General features: G+C 30.8%; 2 protein-coding genes across 2 annotated transcripts; both read right to left on the bottom strand.

The window, feature by feature from the left end:
• Window positions 1-643: 643 nt before the first annotated feature.
• Window positions 644-5806, bottom strand: LOC127720050 (forkhead box protein L2-like). Its single transcript, XM_052226455.1, has 2 exons — window positions 4765-5806; window positions 644-862 (listed from the first exon to the last, which is right to left on the bottom strand). Exons 1-2 carry the CDS (start codon window positions 5766-5768, stop codon window positions 859-861), a joined length of 1008 nt encoding a protein of 335 aa, XP_052082415.1. The 5' UTR covers window positions 5769-5806; the 3' UTR covers window positions 644-858.
• A 5049-nt stretch (window positions 5807-10855) lies between these two features.
• LOC127720052 (UPF0488 protein C8orf33 homolog) lies at window positions 10856-20122 on the bottom strand. The gene is made up of 4 exons (XM_052226458.1): window positions 20026-20122; window positions 15537-15633; window positions 12209-12343; window positions 10856-11298 (listed from the first exon to the last, which is right to left on the bottom strand). The coding sequence occupies exons 1-4, from the start codon at window positions 20092-20094 to the stop codon at window positions 10874-10876; spliced, it is 726 nt and encodes a 241-aa protein (XP_052082418.1). The 5' UTR covers window positions 20095-20122; the 3' UTR covers window positions 10856-10873.
• Between the last annotated feature and the right edge of the window lie 250 nt (window positions 20123-20372).

Raw genomic sequence — 20372 nt, 5'->3', positions numbered from 1 at the left:
TTTAATTCAAGATGTTTAATTTTGAATATTGAAAATAAAAGCTAAAATGTTAATGATCTAAAAATCATTTTTGACTGTTACGAATAACGTATAAGTAGCAAGATTTTTTGTATTAACCGGTAAAGCGCTTTGAGCTTGCTTTCATTAACTACGAGCATTCTTTAATAAGGATTAGTTTGTTATTTCTTTATATATCATAAACCCTTTTTTTAAAGAGTTAAATGTTTTCCCTGTACTGGTTTTATATCAAATGTTCTTTTATGTAAAAGCACTTTATGTTCATCTACTGATCGAGATTACACTAAGGTTTACCCCGTTACATTTTCAAGTCTTTGTCCCAAGTCAGGAAGCAGTTGTCGTATGTCATATCTAAATGGGCTTTTTTCACAGAAGTAATTTGGAGAATTAGTTTGTAATAGCATATATCTTTTATTGTTTCTGTTATAATTCACAGCTTGTATAGACTCTGGACATTTAAAAGCTTGGTCTATGGCAGACACTGTCTATTTTTTGAAGACTACATATTACTATCTTAATGTTCTTATTTTTTCCGTTGGGTTGCTCTCTCATTAACATATATCCTACATATCCTTTCATTTCTGAAATAATATAGTAATTACAAACAAATAAAGATATCTTGCATAGTAAGAAATTGCCTTTAATCAGAAAAATAACAATAAATATAATATATTAAAATATGAATAAAATTCAATTGTAATTTTCCCTTGTAGGCTCCATAAATTTGAAACGAATCGTACAATGTTCAGTGTCTGTGATGGAGAATGTTACTCTCTGGCACAGAATCGTGACACAACAATCAGGTGTGATAATACAGCTCTACAACTGTGTGGCAACCATTTACCTGTTTATAGAGAAAAATACATGTAATTAATTACTTATGATATACAGATTATTGGAATGCATTTGTATAATTTGTTGTAATGGCAATTTCAAGTTCATATCTAAGTGCCAATATAAAGGCATAGCATATTTCTGTATTCTTTTATGAAAGGCAAAGGAGGTATCATTTTAATTTATCAACGTAATGATTTCTGTACTTTTAAATATATAACATGATTTAAATATGAATGATTTTTCTTTATATACAACTTAATTATTTGAATTTCTATTAGAGGATTTTGTACAGCTGAAGAAGAAGAAATTCTCTCAGAAAGTAAAAAATTTCTTCCCAAGACGATATTGATAGCGTTATTACCAGAGCTCACGTAGCGCAGTTTATTTTTCTTCTATCTGAAAAATACTTTTGGTTTGTGTTTTTAAGTAGCGAAAAACAAAGAATTACATAAAATATTTACGAAATTGGGTAAACTATTGATATATACTTGAATGCGTGTCTGTAGAATCTTAATGATTGTTTAACATACATGTGCAAAATAAACAATTACCTAACTTAAGTAAATAAAGATCGTGTGTCTACATCACACTGCCCTCCTCTCAAGTTCAAGTTTCGTCCCCAGAGAGAAAATAACATGTTTATATTTCACTAACTAGATAAAATAATTAGATATGATTTACCGACTGTTTATAATTATGATGTTATTACTCGGTTTATGTGTGTTGTTGTAGAAATAATTAGCCCCTTGAAGAAGGTTATGTAACCTTCTTGTGAAATATTATTTATTTTTATCAAGATGTTTTAGATTTTACAAAGCACTATAAAGCTACTGAAATGTTTAATTTTCAAAGTCGCGCGAAAATATTGTAATCTAAATATTTTAGTACAACTTCAGGTTTATCGATAAATTCTATTGCATGTTATTATGTATTTCATTTATTATTTATGTTTTATTTATATATGAATTATTTTACTTAGTTAGTAATAACTGGTTTTTTTATATAAATTGATTCATTGCTTTAATTGCGATTAAAATGTTTTTATTTGTTATTTAGTGACTAAATAATAAATTATAACAAATACACTTATTCATTAACACAATACTTGGAAATGTCAACTGTCAAAATATAAAACATATTTTTGATGCAAAATATTGGACAGTTAACACCGTATGTTTGGAACTGATAAAATACTTTATTCATTATTTATTTATTTTTCAATTATTGAAAATTGATGTAATATGTTGTTCGAAATTTATTTTTAAAAAGGAAAAAAAATAGTTAACTTTCATGTTTTGTACTCTAACGCCTATTTGCGATAATTGTATATTGACGGCAGCTGAAATATTTCATAAAATAATATATATTTAAAAAAATGGATTATAGCTCTTCATCTTTTAATAAGCTTTGGATTTTCAAATATTTAGACATCGAGCATCACTGAAGAGACATTTATTGTCGAAAAGCGCAGCTGGTGCAGAAAACATTGGTACCGTTAATGTTATCTCAAAAAGCGAGAAAGATGAAAAAATGTTTTTACTTATTTATTCAAATAATATCACCCAATATATAGTAATTTTAAAACTATTTTCAAATTATACACCGATCTAAGACATGAACTATTAGCTTCTGTTTCAGTTCTTCCTGTCCAAGTTGACACAGATATTTTGCTTTTTGGCTCAACGGTACTCGCAGACGAGCAAATTATTCATTTACTAAGTTTGATGCAGAATCAAACGTTTTAACCCTTGATGTTGCATCGAAAAAGAACCAAAGCATTTCACACAGTATTCATTACAAAATTTCATGTTTATTCTTTTTCTTTTGTTATTTTTTTGTATTCATATATTTATTGCATAGCATGCCAGTATTTATATTTATATAATGCTCAATAAGTGTATTGTTTTTGTGCTGAAGGAGACATGTTTGTAAAAGCAACTTTGCTTGTTTCTGTATCCTAGATATTTATTTCAAGTGTATTATATCGTTATTTCAAATTTCAGATTGGGTTAAAAGAAAAGGAGGGTGTGAATTTCAGTCGCAAATCCTGATAACAAATGTTGCTATTATTACGGAGCTTGCTTGACTTTAAATGAAAAATAAACATCCAGACAGAAAATAAATGAAACGTAGAAAAGTTAATTGTCGAAATATAAATTCTTTATGAGCATGAAAGCGTAGACAGTAGATTGTTTTAGAAGCATTAGAATTTTGCAAATATCCTGTGAATAAATCCACAAAGGGAAGACATTTTCATAATACCGACTTTTTGCTCCGAAGTTTATAATTTTTCGACAGGTTACCTACTTTGTGTACTTTGTGGTATGACATTCTGGTACTCGGTCAAGTAAGAGCAAGTAAAAAAATAAAATCAAGTTTACAATCGGTGCAATTTGGGGAAAAATAGCCGTGTTTTATGTTTTCTTTACAAGATTAAATCATCAGAAAACAGTTAATCCGCCCTATTCATATTTTGGATAACGCACATTCATAATACATGTAGTACAATGTTTCATATCTACATTCTAAAAATCTTTTTTTCAGTAAGTGCAGGCTATTGAACCGAGCAACATTTTGGAAAGTGAATGATGCCACTGAACAGTAGAAAATATCTTAGAAGCTTTTTAAATCAAACGAAAACTAAGACACGTTCGTCAAATCTTTCAACAAGTATTGTTATTTTTTGTTGATTTATGATTTTAACCTTTTTGCTAAATTTCTAGCATTGTTTTATTTTTCAGAATGACAAATTTCTGAAGAATTTGGCAAGAGGGAGTTCAATTTATAAGCGTTGTATTTTTTATAAGTATTTTGTCTTGAATTCATTTCACACCAGGCTCATTTTGCAAAACAAAACTTGTTTAAATTCACTGCATGAATAGGCTAAAACTTGGTAAATTTTGGAAAATTTTGAATATAGTTCTTACAAAAAAAAAGACAATCATTAGAACAATCTTGACTAAAAAGGTTGGATGTAAAACTATGTTTTTCTTTCAGATACAAATCAATTCATGTTGGTTAAGGTTGTCCTTCATCCTGTGACTAATAGATGATGTATTGGTCATCGCAAAATTTTACAAAATATGAGAACTGTCTTCAGCAACAGTTTATAGTGCAGACTGAAAATTTATTTTATGAATGTGTGTAAAATTATTGTAAAATAATTATACTCTTAAATATTAAAATTCCAAAATTTTTTTTTTACAACTTTCTGATTTAGACATTGCGAGTATAAAAAACCCAACGGAAATTGGTCATACCTCTCTAAAGTAATTAGTGATTATTTATTTTAGTATTATATGCATGTATAATAGAAAAGAAAGAAAAAAATAAAACAAAAAATAAAAATGACGTTGTGTATATATACAATTGTATATGATAATTTAAACATTCGGCAGAAAATACAGAATAACTATTTAGTTTTGTAAACTACATATCTGTTCAAAGTTTTAATAATTACATTTTTTTTTATAAGTTACAAAATCATATCGTTGCAAAATGCTCAACTTTTGATTTTCAAGTGATGTTTTCATAACTTATTAACTCTAAGTCTGGATCTATTTATATCTATATATAAATATAAATGTATTTTCAGTATACAAAATCTACCAAAACGACATTTTAATGAACATTCTCTGGTATACAAATATTAGTTTTATTGATTTTCTAAAATGGTCTGATATGGTTTGGGCTCTACTTTAATTATATAAGACATTTTTTGTGTCTTTCGGGGTTTACATATGTTTGAAAACTAACATTACTACTCCTGGTCCGAAACCTCCGTATCTTATGTAGAAGATCATCCATGATTTCATATATCAATATAGTTTCGATCAATATTTAAGAAATTCCTTTAAGACTATTGTGAAATAAATTACTGGTATATGCATGTACAAGATTTATACATACCTCTCGCTCCAGTAGGTATAATGCACCGCCTCTCCCTGTTGTCTGTAAGGAAAAGGAAATGAACTAGAGCCCATCGAACTGTAGTCGTTAAACTGGGGAAATGTTGGTCCAGGATTGTTCATTTGCATGGCTGATTGCATTGCGCTATAACTACAGGCCGCCAAACTGGGACCCGGTGGTGGAACACGGGACTGGTTGCAACTGTTATAACTGTTTATTTGCGACATTGGAGATCCAGAACTTGGAGCCAGAGACCAAGGCGAATATTGTGAATACTGAGAATATGCTGGCGGTGAAAAATACGGTTTGGTTAAAGAAAATTGGTTGTATGGAGAGCAGTGTCCGTCCACAAATAATGGCTTTGGTAGAGATATCGATGCTCGATATGGTCGACGCATCCTTCGTCGACGTCGGTAATTTCCCTTTTCAAACATATCTTCAAATGCAGGGTCTAAAGTCCAATAATTTCCTTTGCGTTCTCCTCCACCTTCTCTTGGAACTTTTACAAAACATTCATTAAGGCTGAGATTGTGACGAATGCTATTTTGCCATCCTTTCTTGTTTTTTTCATAATAGGGAAATTTCTTCATGATATATTGATAAATTCCACTAAGGGTTAATCTTTTATCATCGCATTCTTTAATTGCCATTGCAATAAGAGCAACATAAGAATATGGTGGTTTGACATCTGGGTCCGAAAATTCTTCAGTTTTTTTCAGCGGTTTATTCACAGATTCCTTTGTCTCTTCTTTCGGTATATTTTGCTTCTTATCTTCGAAAGTAGATTTATTGTCATTCTGTTTGGTGCTATTCTCCATTCTTGCAGCTATTCCACATTTTCCGCTAAATTTAACATGTTCAGGAATTGTAGGTTTCCACATTTTCGAGTCCATAAAGTTTTCATTAAACTGGGATTTTGCAGAGCGGTAAAGTCTTAATTTAAAATCCAAGTCAGATTCCGTCAAGCTGTCATCTAAATTTTGTTTTATTTTCATATTTTCCATTTTGTAATATAATATTAGAATTTACCAAACACGCTCGTCATAATGAATGTTTTCAGTAATTAAGTAAATATATATTAGTATATTTATGTTTCGGACACGTGCGCATAGTGATGTCAGTTTCAGATAAAGCACCACCCAAATGTTAGAACTTCGTACCAATCAGAGATAGTTCAAAGCTGTATGTGTCCCTCCCTAATGAGAGTACCATTCACCAAAATGCCAGCCTCTCAAATCAAAATCTCATATTTCATGTGAAGTAGAATTTTGACGATGTCGCCTGGTGACAGATATATGAATTGTTTTATTTATTATTTATTTTTACTGTTAAAACAACAGCAAACAAGCAAAATGAAAAATGAGGTACGAATGTGTAACTTACTCTCGAAGTTACATAAATTTGACAAAACGCTTTTATTTTCACCGATTTGAATATTGTTTGCTAAAAATTTCCTTCTTTTGGTTTAAGTAAAGATAAAATCGAAAAAAGCATGTATCCACGACAGAAATATGAAAATTTTTTTTTAATAAACAAAATCATTCATCGCCTGACTGGATTATCAAAAAATCATACAGAGACATATATATATATATATAATAAAGTGAAAATAAAATTATTCAAAAATAACATTTTAACAATTTTACTATGATTTTCAGTGGAAAATGGTTAAATTAACTTTTTATATAATAATAGTATTGCTATCGTGCGTTGGCTGAGACTAAGACATGAAGATATTTTGCCAAACTAAAATTAACAAAAATTAAGGGGAAAAGAATGTGCTATATATATCTTCGTCTCAATTAAATCGTCAAACCATTTTTTGTACAACGCTCTGATTCTAGCGGAAATTTTGGACGTTTAGATAATGAAATGTCGGTCAAAGAGACTTGCCTTCTGGACAACAGGTAGCCATATAAAAAAAAACCATATATACCTCTCCACCCCAAGGCCCTCGGTCGATATCTATCCACCAAAGACAAGAAAGCGTTGCTCATTGACTACTTCGCATTTTAAATCATTTTTGGAGGTCTAACAACTTTTAAGCTACAAGCACCCTAAAAATACAGTAAATATATGCATAAAAATGCATGATCCTGGTTTTTCTAGTATTAATTAAATAAAAACTACATTTGAATAAAAAAAAATTGAAACAAAACAGGCATCAATATAGTTTAATATTTCATGAAAGTATAATAGAAAAAACTGCAATAGCATTTAGTACTACAGATTATCTGTCGATTTTATGTTAATCCATCTATTAACATAGTTGGCAATGATACGTTAAAACCCTTTGTTTTTCAAACTCAAACTTTAAGATTCTGAGATATGAGAGAGAAACAATAATTTGTCTTACAATAGGCCATCTACGGACCACTAAAAGAGTAATTGTGAGGGTTCGTTAACGAACAGAAACCCGGCATCCTTCTCTATAGGCATCGGATTTAACGTTCCTCTTCCGACCGAACGTGGCTGCGTATATATACATCCCACACAGCCAAAACGGACGTCCACATGGTCAAGGGTTTTACTGACAGACGGAACTGAGAGATCAAGGGTTGATCTAATTTCTAAACCAAAGTCAAACTTTGGGTTTTTTGTAGGTTTTTAGGGACAGATATTGAGAAATACCGAGGAAGAGCAATAAGCATGCATCCAGCGATGAATAGTTGACATATTATAACATGGTGAAGATTGTCCCTTACGTCGATTGTAAAAGTTAATGAAACTAGAACATACATTTATTTATGAGTAATCGATAAGGTGCAAAACTGCTTCTACAGACCTAATAATGCATGTTTATGTCAACCCAAAATTCATTAGATATGTTTTACATAGTATCAACTTTTAAATTTCGTGAGCTGGTGATAATAAGGTTAGGCTGATATTAATTCAAGAACAGAGTAATCTATAACAGAAATTCATTATTTTTCTCAAAAACTCACATCAGCTGTAATTGTCATTAGCTGTGAAATGAACACATTTCTCATCATACAAAAGACAACAATAATGTAATCTTTGACATAACTTTTATATTTTTGTTGCCACTTCAAAGGATAAAGTCATTATATTGAATAAATGTGTTGATTGAGAACTTTGAAGTTTAAACAGTGATGACAATACGAGTACAAAATGTATGCATTGAAAAATTGATTTATCTTAATGAAATAACAATCTCCAAGGTTTTAGATCCATATTGCTGAAGATGACATAAGAGTTACCTATATTCCATAGTTTGAAGAATTTTATGGATCACAAAATTTGTAATAAAAAAAAAGGCATAAAAATAAAGTGAAAACGCTTTAACGACTCCTGTGCTTAATGGTATTGACCTAATCCAGAGATGTACATTGTATATATGTCTCTGCCTAAACATATATCAAGTATCAACAAAACAATTCGAAACAAAGAAAATGAGGTTACGGCCATAGTCAGACAGTCTCTGTCAAATAGACAGATACGTCTTACAATGATCTGATCTAGACCACGAAACCCACGTAAATGAGGCCAATATCAGGTGATGCCTATTGGACAAATGAGTGTACCTTATAAGAATTATGTAGACCTACTATTTTTTTTATAATAAGAAACTGACCAAAGCAACGTAAAATAATGAAGATAGAGTCAAAGCCAGGTGAACCCTGTCTGACGGACCTGGGAACAGTATATCTAACGTCAATATATATGTTCCTGGACGGACATATAAAATATACATAAATTCTGTAGATCAAATATATTAAATTACGTATTTCTCAGGAAAAATTGAGAAATTTACCTAAACAGGAAAACCTAATTTTGATTATTGGACTGTGTATCAAATTGACCTACCCCTCTGGTCAGAAGATTACACCCTAAAAAAATTCTGTAAACCTATAACTCTAGATACTGAGAATGACCTAAATACGAAAACAAAATGTAAATGGACCGTTAAAATAAGGTCAAGCTCAGGTGTCCACTGTCAGATTGCTTAGACACAATACGGTTCATAGTGATAGCAATATACGAACGCAAATTTTTTGCAATCGGTCGTATAAAAATATATATAGCTGTTTGACCTATAACTCATTGTAAATGAGTATATAAATTACCTTATTAGACTTAACTGTAACTTTATTAAGTCATTAAACCATTTAATCAAAAATATAACATATAAAGCTGTAGAAACTTCACACCAAAAGTCATTTATGAATTGTCTAGCATTTATACCTTTCGTAATATAATACATTTAATAATGCCACAGAATTAGCAAAGATTTGTCTTGCTTTATGCAATACTTTTCACAGGCCATACAAATACAATTTGCAGAGGCATATTAAGGGGCCCCAAGGTGGCCAAGCCCCTTATGGAGCTACATGTATGGCTAATGCATAGACTTTATAGAAGTCCCACTCCAAACACTGCTCACTTCGTGGGCCCTAGCCCCCCTCCCCCCTTTTCAAAATCATGCATCTGCATCTGATTTAGACAACAAAGCAACCTGTAGAGTATTAAATAAAAGCTTCTCAGAAACCTGCACTGGCACTTTACTGAGATAATCTTTAAAATAAATTTGAATTTATGTCAGTCTGTCTAATTCAACAAAATGTATCAACCCTTAAAATCATTTTCATTCAACTGTAATGTTCTGTACATTGCTTTATTTTACAATGGCAGCTATAATGAACTTTTCTTTAAAATTATAGCTATACAATAATCCTTTGATGCTTGAAAAAATAATTCTAGTTTTGTTTAATAAAAAAGACTCACTTAGTTCAAATATCTCATTTAAGGAATGCACTTATACTATAACTATAAGGTTTAATAAAAATTGCATACTGGAATGAAAAGTTAACTTGTAAAAATTTTTCCAAAGATGAAAATATAGGGTTGTGCAGCATTTCTTTACCATTCTTCTTCCTTTTCTTAGATTATTCCTGTTATCCGACACTATCACACTGGTAAAATTTCAAAATTGTGTCGCTATGAGATATAATATGCAGATCCATCTGAGAACCAGTAGGTGAACAAAACAAAATAAAGAATTTTAGGGAGAAAACCACAACTGTGATCTTCACCTTAATCGTGTTAAGCTTAAAGTCAATATCATTGCCCTCCCTTTTTATTTTACCATATATCCAAGTTTTATTTCAATCTCATGCAAGGTCTTAGTTATTATCATCAGGAAATCATTTTTTTTTGTTGCCCACCCCCCTGCACAACATCACCATACATTTAGTTGGTTTTAGACTTTGTCCAACCCAGCCAAATACTACCAAATATAAGAAAAGACTGCCATAGTTTAGCATGGGAAATTCCACTTTTAGATATTGATACCACAAAAGACAGGATTCAATCAAAAAACTTTAGTGAGAAAGCTCATAATACCACACTCTTGTATATTGAGCTATAAATCAAATTGACAACAAAGATCTCCCTCTCCTTATATGTTACTGTATTTCCCAGTTTGGTTCCAATCCAATGTAAAGTCTTAAGTTACCATTAAGAACTCCATTTTCTGCACTTTTCAGTCTGTTTTAGTAACTATGGCCTTGGAAGCAATGCTCTCAAAAGCAAAATAGATTATATTCCCATTATATGTGACCATGTGTTTAAGTTTGTTTTCAATCTGATGTAAGGTTCTAGAGTTAATATCAAGAAACCCATGTCTTCAGCCTATTCCTAGTAATTTATATCTTGACCTTAGGCATAGTGACCTCAAAATTAATAGGGATCTTCAGCTCATTTTAAGTGACCATATATCCTAGTAAGGTAGTAAGGTTGCAATTCAACATACTAAAGTTCTGGAGTTTTTATAATTATATGGATAAACCTTTTCAGTTCTATTTTTAGTGACCTTGACCTTCATCATTAGTGACTTCCAAAATTAATAGGTATCAACCTCTAATTAATAAGATATATAATTAACTTATTTTTTCACCCCTGTTTTCACCAAAAACAAAAAAAACCAACAATATACAGTATTATGATATTATACATCCGTCTTAAATTTTGAGTGTTACTACTTTGTAAATTCGTGAAACTTTATAGTTTATCAGAATATATATCATTGGTCTTCCCTAATCAATAGCTGGCCAAAAAATAAATAAATGAATTGTCTATAATACTTTATTTATGGTGGAATATCAAAGTTAAATTGAAAACTGTTATCTGACTTTGACATGACAAATTTAGTCACAGGATTATGGTTACTACTGTCTTCCTTTTCAGCACAATTGTCAGGCTCTTTATCTGATGGGTCATGTGACAGACATGTGACATCACTGTTTACTTTATCACCATTACATATTGCACTGTCTGTTGTATTGACAGATTCACATGATGAAGGTTGTTGGAAGCCAAATTTAAAACCACCCGATTCTCCTTGTGTATTGTCTGACATTAGCCTGGTTATATCTGTCTGAGATTTCTCATCATTCACATTTATTGAAGCCATCATTGTCACATAGGATTCGTTAGCTTTCTTCAATGACTTTTTGTAGAAAACTGATTTATTAGAGTCTGTTGATACTGGTGTGACCTTTAGCTTCTTCATTTCTGTAAAACAGGACCAAAGAAATGTTAAGTAATATTACCTTTTCAATACTTTTTCATATATATTTCTTAACATATTAAAATGCCTCTGAATTTTTCAATTGTATCATTTCCATAAAATTTAGTTGTAATGATAAATCAACTTATGACAAAATTTCAGAAGTTTTACATACTTTGGTGAGAATCAAACACTTTGTTAGCATATATATTCTCTTAGTATTTACATTCACTATTTCCTATTTATAGTAAAGCTGACAGTGGGGAAGTCCCATAGTCATATTTTGCAACACTAAAATATGTCTGATTTTCTTTATTAATAAAATAAAATAAATATTAATTGCTCAAAGGGAGAACACTCTGTTTTAATACAAGTTCTCTGTTAAAACAAAATTCTCAGTCAAAAGAATTATTTTGCACATATATGTAAAATTTAATGCCTATATTATTTTGATCTAAAAATTATAATATGGAAAATATCTTGATAAAGTTTTGGTGAAATTCTGGCACTTTAAAATATTTGATACAGAATTTCAATGTCTATATGTTCTATTTTTTGTATGTAGCAATACATACTGTACTGAATGAATGGATGGACGAAGAGTTAAGTGAAACAATGTGTCGATTCAAATTTACACAGGTTGAAGTTCAGCTATTTAGAGCCTGCTGCTTTGGATAAAAGAAAGCAGTTGAAGAAAATCTACGACAAAGTAGCTTTCCTCATGAAATTGTGTATGATCTTGTGATCTTGCAAATAAAAAAATTTTCACATATTTTTTTTCATTTAAATTTTGGTAAACTGTTTTATTACTTAATTTTCATTATAAAAAATATCACGATGCTAATTCTGCCAGGATATTGAATTTTTTTTTACTCAACATATTTTTAAAAAAATATAAATTTTCATTGTTTATACTTGTTGCATTCTTTTTTTCTTCCTCTTTAATTTTCTGTCTATAGTCACCAAATGTATTTCTCATGGCTTGTCTTTTCTTTATTAAAGGTGCCTTGTCACTTCTCAGGATTTTTAAAACTTTTATTGCTTCTGCAGCTAAAAAAGTATATTTACATAAATAAAAAATAATATTCAAAGTGATAAGATCTTCAATTTGGAACTATAAAGTAGATTTTCTATAGTATTAAGTGACTGATGTCTTGCTTGTTCATTTTTTTCAAGTTCTTGCAAGGAACATGCTATAGATTGATATCTGAAATGTAAATAATGTAATAATCAATGACATGCAAAACATTGATCTCACTGATGGAAATTAAAAGCGAGCACCTGAGATCACCACCAGCTTTTGATGGGGTTCGTGTTACTCAGTCTAGTTTTCTATGTTGTGTTTTGTGTACTATTATTTGTCTGTTTGTCTTTTTCTTTTTTAGCCATGGCATTGTCAGTTTATTTTTGACTTATGAGATTGAATGTCAATTTGGTATCTTTCTCCTCTCTTTTGAGATATCTAAAAACTACTTTAACTCTGCCACAAGTTCAAGAGCCTGTCCCAGGTCAGGAACCTCACCCGGGGTGTCTTTTGTCATATCTTAATGTTTTTTTTTCATTTGAAGAATTTGATGTCGAAGCCAGATCTTTGCTATTGGGAAGTCTATTAAATTTATTTAAAACTTATGATCAATTTAGAGCTTGACATTATTGTATGGACACCTGCCAATTGTTGAAGACAGTGTGTTGACATCTTTTCGATTTTTGTTTTGTAGGGTTAGTGTACCATTTATCCCAAATTTTCTTTTATTCATAAATATAAACAGCTGTGAAAAAGGCGACTTATTGGAAAGATAAAATTTTAATGCTATTTATGTATGTTTTTCTGGTGTAGAAAATAAAACAGGCAAATAAAATTGAAAATATCAATAAAAATTTAAGGTACCAAAAGTTGTTTACATTACTTATAGAATTCATTTTTATAAACTTGAAGATTTAAGTAATATTTACTTGTATATATAGATTTTGAATCTATTTTCAAGGTTGAATAATCTTCCCTTATGCTTTTCAAATACAAGTAATTATTTTTATAACCAATGAAATTCTCAAGTTTTGGGAGGTCAAGCATGCCTCAAATATTTTTTTCTGGTTTGATTAGTATTTTTTGAATTGGAGTTCAACCTTTACCTCCAGAACTAAACAAAGTAGTCTACTGTACACAGATGTTAAGTAGCTGTGAAAGACATTCAAAAATTGCTCCCTGGAGACTTGTAAATAGATAGTATTTCAAAAATAACAGAAACATGAGATTATCATTGTTCCTGAATTTATACTTTTTTTAATAGTAAAGAAACTATTAGAAACAAACAATTAAACTCTCATTCTAAAAATAATAACTTTGCTTTGTAAACAACAGTGTGATAAAATTCTTGATATATCTATATTTAATGCAGACTCACAGATGTACATATTTGTTGCTGTTACAGTTTACCTCCCATGAAAATCCACAGGAATCGTAACCTATGTTCAACCGCTATGTTGATTTCACTGTGTTAAAATTGAATTGAAAATAAACTACAGAGCTTTTAATCCTATTTTAATGAATAGCAAGAAAATTTAATGTATCAGACTCTAAGAAAAAGTATAAAATAAAAATAAAATAAAATTTTTTGAAAAAAAAAAAAAAACTGAATGCCTAATGGATATAACTCTATCTCCAAAATAACTTAAATGTACCAGTAAATAATAAACTATTGTATGAGTACCATCCTGATTGGCATATATATTATGTTGAAGAAAATACAGCCCTGATCTTAATAAAAATATATTAGGGTTAAAACTATAAAAGCTATAGAAAATAATATAGATAAAGAATCTGAGGGTAAATAATATAAAACATGTTTTGTATTTTTGTTTATAAATTTCAATAGGGAACACACTTCTCAGCCTGGTAGGAGGCTTGGACAAAAAGTTTAAGCCTCTTGCTTCGGAGAAGCCGCATCGGCCTATGAAATTTTCTCAGCCTGGTACGAGGCTTGTACATTATTGTAGTAATTAAACAAATTACATCTTAATGATTGTGAAAATGACAGTTTAGGAGGATAATTAATATAAAATTAAAGAACCTTAGTGAGCACGCTCACATACCCCACGTCCCCACATTGTCATTGGAGAAATTAAATAAGTGTAACAAAAAAAAATTGTATAAGAAAAAATATTGAATAATAATTTCCTGTCAATATGCACATCTACATAGTATGTCCTTCTTATTTACAAAGTTTCATGAAATTCTGTTGTGTGGTTTTAGAAGAGTGGAGATGACAAACTGTTGCAGAAGTACATTGAAGCAAATAAGTTCAAAGGGGCGTAACTCCTAGAAAAAAAAAAGAATCGTAATTTCCTGTCGATATGCACATCTACGTAGTATGTTCCTATTATCTACAAAGTTTCATGAAATTCTGTTGTGTGGTTTCAGAGGAGTTGAGATGACAAACTGTTGAAGTTGTACCTTAAAGCAAATAAGTTCAAAGGGGTGTAACTCCTAGAAAAAAAATTGAATCGTAATTTCCTGTCGACATGCACATCTACATAGTATGTCCTTATTATCTTAAAAGGTTTCATGAAATTCTGTTGTGTAGTTTCAGAGGAGTTGCGATGACAATCTGTTGCAGTAGTACATTAAAGTAAATAGGTTCAAAGGAGCGTAACTCCTAGAAAAAAAATTGAATTGTAATTTCCTGTCTATATGCACATCTACATAGTATGTCCTTATTATTTTAAAAGGTTTCATGAAATTCTGTTGTATCGTAATTTCCTGTCGATATGCACAACTACATAATATGTCCTTTTTATCTAAAAAGGTTTCGTGAAATTCTGTTGTGTGGTTTGAGAGGAGTTGCGATGACAAGAAACAGGACTGACGGACGGACAGACTGACGGACGGACGGACTGACGGACGGACTGACGGGTCAAAAACATTATACCCTCCGCAACTCGTTGCGTGGGGTATAAAAACTATTGTAGGACATTGGGTGAAACATCTTAAAAAATGGTTCAATTACTGTAATAATGTTTTGTATGGTGCCACATGTGGAGCAGAATCTGCTTACCCTTCCAGAGCACCTGAGATCCCCCATTTTTTGGAGGAGTTTGTGTTGCTCAGTTTTTAGTTTTCTACGTTGTGTATTGTATACCGGTACTGTTTTTTGTCTTTTTGTCTCTTACTTTTTTTGCTATGACGTGAGTTTGAATGTCCCTTTGGTCCCTTTTGCCTCTTATTAAAACTTATTTTGACATGTACCTTGTCTGGAATCTGGTTTCTGGTTGCATAATCCAAGCTCTAATTGTCTGATACACCAGGATAACTCTATTTCAAACTCATTAGCTGCATTTGTATCCTACAAATTAAAAACAGAGTTACTTCTCTTGATTATGTGAAAATAATTTTATTTGATAACTGTAAGCAACATAAATTATAAGCAAACAATCTTTTTTCTAAAGTAATTGTTTCATTTGGTTTTCAAAACAGAGACAGGTTATGTTTTGGGTACATGCATTCACCAAAAATCAACAATAAAAATATAATTTTCATTAAAAATGTAAAATATAACATACATCCTCCCAAAAAAACAAATTCATAAAAAATGCTCTCTCAAACACAAATAAGGAGAAAAATCTAATCATGGTTATAATGAATGTAATATTATAAAAATTGAAGAAAAAAATAGGCTAACGTCTAGTGTTTGTTAATTACATGTACTAGATAAATATCACATCCCATTTTAATAGACACTTACATCTGTATCTAGTATCAGTCATACAAACCTTTGAGGTTAAATTTCTCAGTCTTCATATGTAAAATAATGAAATTGACCTAATACAGGGGTTGATTTTATAATTTTGAAAATATTATCACACTGCGTTTGCAATGTATACTAAACAAAAATTCTGTAAGTCATTCTTTATCTTGTTTTTGGGTTTGGGTTGGGATTCATGTGTGAATATGATTTAATGTACCTGATGAATAATTCATTACCACTGAAACTACTATTGTATGTTTAATATAAACAAACAGGTACCCTTATTATTGGTTTTATTTTCTCATTTATCATTAAATGTCCAAATTTCTTACATAATTTGTACCTAACATTCTTTAATGTGGAATTCAAATATGTTGTATACGGAGTATATATCTCCCAATTGATACGATATTCCCGGGCTTGTGTTTCCTATCATGATTTCCTTGATAGAGGATTGCTGCTCACAAGGAAGCTATTAAGCCAAGAGTTCCAAATGGTGAAGTTGAAATCATCCCTTCGTAAATTTTACGGACGCCATCACGAGTTGGTTGACCGTTATGGAGTAACCGTTTCACAGATGATATCGGATATGTTCCTTATGTCGTAACTACAATACCCTTCCCTTTTCACGAATGTGACTTATCGAATTAGACTATTTACCGGATTTGTAATAACATAAGCAACACGACGGGTGCCACATGTGGAGCAGGATCTGCTTACCCTTCCGGAGCACCTGAGATCACCCCCAGTTTTTGGTGGGGTTCGTGTTGCTTAGTCTTTAGTTTTCTATGTTGTGTCATCTGTACTATTATTTGTCTGTTTGTCTTTTTATTTTTGGCCATGGCGTTGTCAGTTTGTTTTCGATCTATGAGTTTGACTGTCCCTCTGGTATCTTTCGTCCCTCTTTTGGATGTCTCACAGCCCTCCTTAAAACTTGTATGTATTTTATCAAATATATATTTCAGCTATATTCCTATTATTCACTTATCTTCAAAATACTATTTCATGTACAGAAAAAAAGTCCAGTCATCAGTCTAATATTCCAAAACTGGTTCATTTATCAAGACAAATTATTAATTATTTTATCAATAGTAATGGCAAATGGATCAACCATCTTGGTTGATGAATGGACACGGTTTTCAACACAGTTTCAAAAGGGGACCACTATAGGACTGTGTCGACACTATCATAATGTCCCAACAGATAGTTGAGCTTTAATTTTGTCTTATATTACCTTGTAAGTAGCATTAGCTATGTTGACTTGTGGGATTTAGTCAAATTGGCTGCATTAACTGGTCTTAAAATATCAATTAAATTTGATTTCAAAACTAGATACTAATGGTTATGATGTTTTATTTAATTAAGCACTGAGATTATAAATGAGTAGATATATGGTATAAAAAGTTAATCATGCTTACAGAAAAGTTAATTACATAAAAGTAACTAGCTGCTTTCAATCTGGCATACACTTTACTAGTTTGTTCTTATGTTGTGCAAGTTCAGGAGGAGGGTTGAGTGCTCACAGACATGTTTAACCCAGCCATATTTTTTATGTGTCTGTAATTCAGTGGTTGTTGTTGGTTGCTAACTGCCTTATTTGTTTTACGGCTTACTATATGGCTTTGCTCATTGCTGAAGGCTGTACAGTGGCCTATAGTTGTTTAAATCCTCGTCCTTTGGCCTCCAGTGGATAGTCAAACAAAAGTTGTCTGATTGGTTAAGCAATTACCACATGTCCTTATTTATATACTAATACTTTTGCAAAAAGATTTTCTGATTGTTTTTAGCTGTTTAAAATCATAGTAAATATAAAGTAAGATTTGATTTCCAAAGAAAATTGTCTGTACTCAAAGTAAACTCAACCACTTTTGTCAATACACCTTATCACTATTTAGTTCAATCCAGAAAAATAGTCACTTGAACAACTTCCTGTTTGGGTCAAGTGTCGCAAAAACAAAGGTCATCAGTAATGAGCTGAGGATGGAAAATGTTTAGAAAGCTAACATTTTGAAACATTGATAGATTATGATCCTGTTTTTTAAAAGGCAGTGTCTACGCGACCCCGCATGCGGGGACGAGTAACTAAATTGGCATTTGTAGGCTATGCTCACCCGCATCCTGTTTTATAACTTTTATAACAAAATGTCATCGGATCGGGAATGAAATGTAAAATATACATGGAAATTATCGGTAATTTGCGGATTTGGTGAATTCAGTGAAGAGAATGGCAAATAATATTTTTTAATTTGTATTTATTAGTTAAAAATACATAATAAACATTGCAAATTAGATGCACACTAAAGGAATTAAAAATGGACAGTCCCTGTTCAAAAGAAAACATGATAAAAATTAGAAATTAAATGTAAATGCACATTTAAAGAATAAAATTATACTGAATTTGAAAAAAGCTATGTAAAAGCTTGAGTATGAAAATACTTTTCTAGTAAAACGCAAAACAGGAACCAAAATTTTAAAATATATCTTAAACGATTAAAAATAAAGCTTGAGTGTATACATAAATTAAAGAAGCAATTAATAAGATCAAATTCCATATGTATAAAAATAGATGCATTTGATAATTATACATCCATTCAGAACTCCAAATTCATCTTTTTACTACTTCTACTGTTGCACCTAGGCCTGAAATATAATAAAATATTTCAGGTGTTCATATATAGGTAAAAATGAACAATGTTATGTATGATGAATAAATTAATTTGAATTAATTATGTGTAATATATATGTATAGATAATCTATTTTATTAATATATTTATTTTAAGAAGTTAAAATGTTTTTATTTTGTTTTATTCCCGATCCAAAGACATTTAATTATAAAGTGGAAGCAGGTACGTGTAGCCTACGAATGCCAATCTGGCTACTCGTCTCCGCATGCGGGGATGTGCAGACACTGCCTTTTTAAAACACAAATTAAAATCATAAAAATGCTTTGTATGAGGTGTTTACGATGGTTTAAACATGTCTCTTTGAAAAGTTTTATGCATAATACATTGGTTAAACAGGGCCCCAGATAGCTTCAGCTGGATGAAAAAGTGGTGTAATTTCAGAACTTATCTGGATTAGAATAAATAGAGGTAATTATATAAGGTGTATTTTTCCTGACAGATTTTGCACTATGACATTCAATCACTTTTAACATGGTAGAATTTTAAGGTTCATCATAACAAATGGACAAATATGGCCGTATTTTCACCTCAAAACCTACTCTGTGTACAGACTTACCTGTTTGGTTTGAAAAGTTTTAAGGCCTGGCATCCACTAGATATATAAAAGTTAAATGTATTTTGCATATCAGAAAGATAAAATCTTTTTTGGATTTTAATGGACATTTTTTTTCGTTCCTGCAGAAGGTGTAAAAATAAACTAAGTTGGGATACAACTTTGAGATGCTCCCTCTCAGGTAACAACTGGTTTGTATTGTATTGATTGTCCTTGATTGGCATAGACAATAGACAGACAATAGATATTTACACATCTATAGATGAGTTAAAGGTAGTAACTGAGTGGACAGTATCAAATGCAATTCAGGTGTTTGTTTATTTTTACACCTTCTGCAGGAAGGAAAAAAAATGCCCATCAAAATCCAAAAACGATTTTATCTTTCTGAAACACAAAATGCATTTAACTTTTATATATCTAGTGGATGCCAGGCCTTAAAACTTTTCAAACTGCACAGGTAAGTCTGTACACAGAGTAGTTTTTGGGGTGAAAATACGGCCATATTTGTCCATTTGTTATGATGAACCTTAATATGCAACATAGAACAGAACCAAAAGGCCTTTGTGATAATTATCAAATTGAAGTGAAGGTAAAATACGACTAAAAATTATAAAAAAAAAATATTGTTTCATCTTATTTAAGTACTAGATATTGTCATGATTGCAGGTCCTAGTGAAAAAGGGGGAGGACTCTCTGTAAATTCATATCTACAATCAATTAAAGATCATTTCATTAGAACTGACATATCATACATCAATTGTTGATTGATTATTTGCATTATCGGTTGCTTGTCTTTTCTTTGGGGGCATTTTGTGTTCCATCTGCTAATTTCTTTTCTAGTTTCGAAAGGAGTTGATTAATAATAAAATGTAAATCGGTTTAAGACTTGAAATATTACGGAATGTTTTTTTTTTTTTGAAAACAATGTCAAAGCAGACATGTAAAAAAGATGGAACAGTTTTCAATATATACTTAAAAGGTTATTCGTTCTTCCTTTACAATACAAACTTTTAAAGAATTATCTTTTTAACAAAAATTTCCCTATAATTTCATTTCGGATTTCACAAATTCTTTAATCCGACATTGATTCAGAACATTA

This window comes from Mytilus californianus, unplaced genomic scaffold (assembly GCF_021869535.1).
Source record: "Mytilus californianus isolate M0D057914Y unplaced genomic scaffold, xbMytCali1.0.p SCAF_11, whole genome shotgun sequence".
NCBI lineage: Eukaryota > Metazoa > Mollusca > Bivalvia > Mytilida > Mytilidae > Mytilus > Mytilus californianus.
This window is presented reverse-complemented; position numbering and strand designations above follow the sequence as displayed.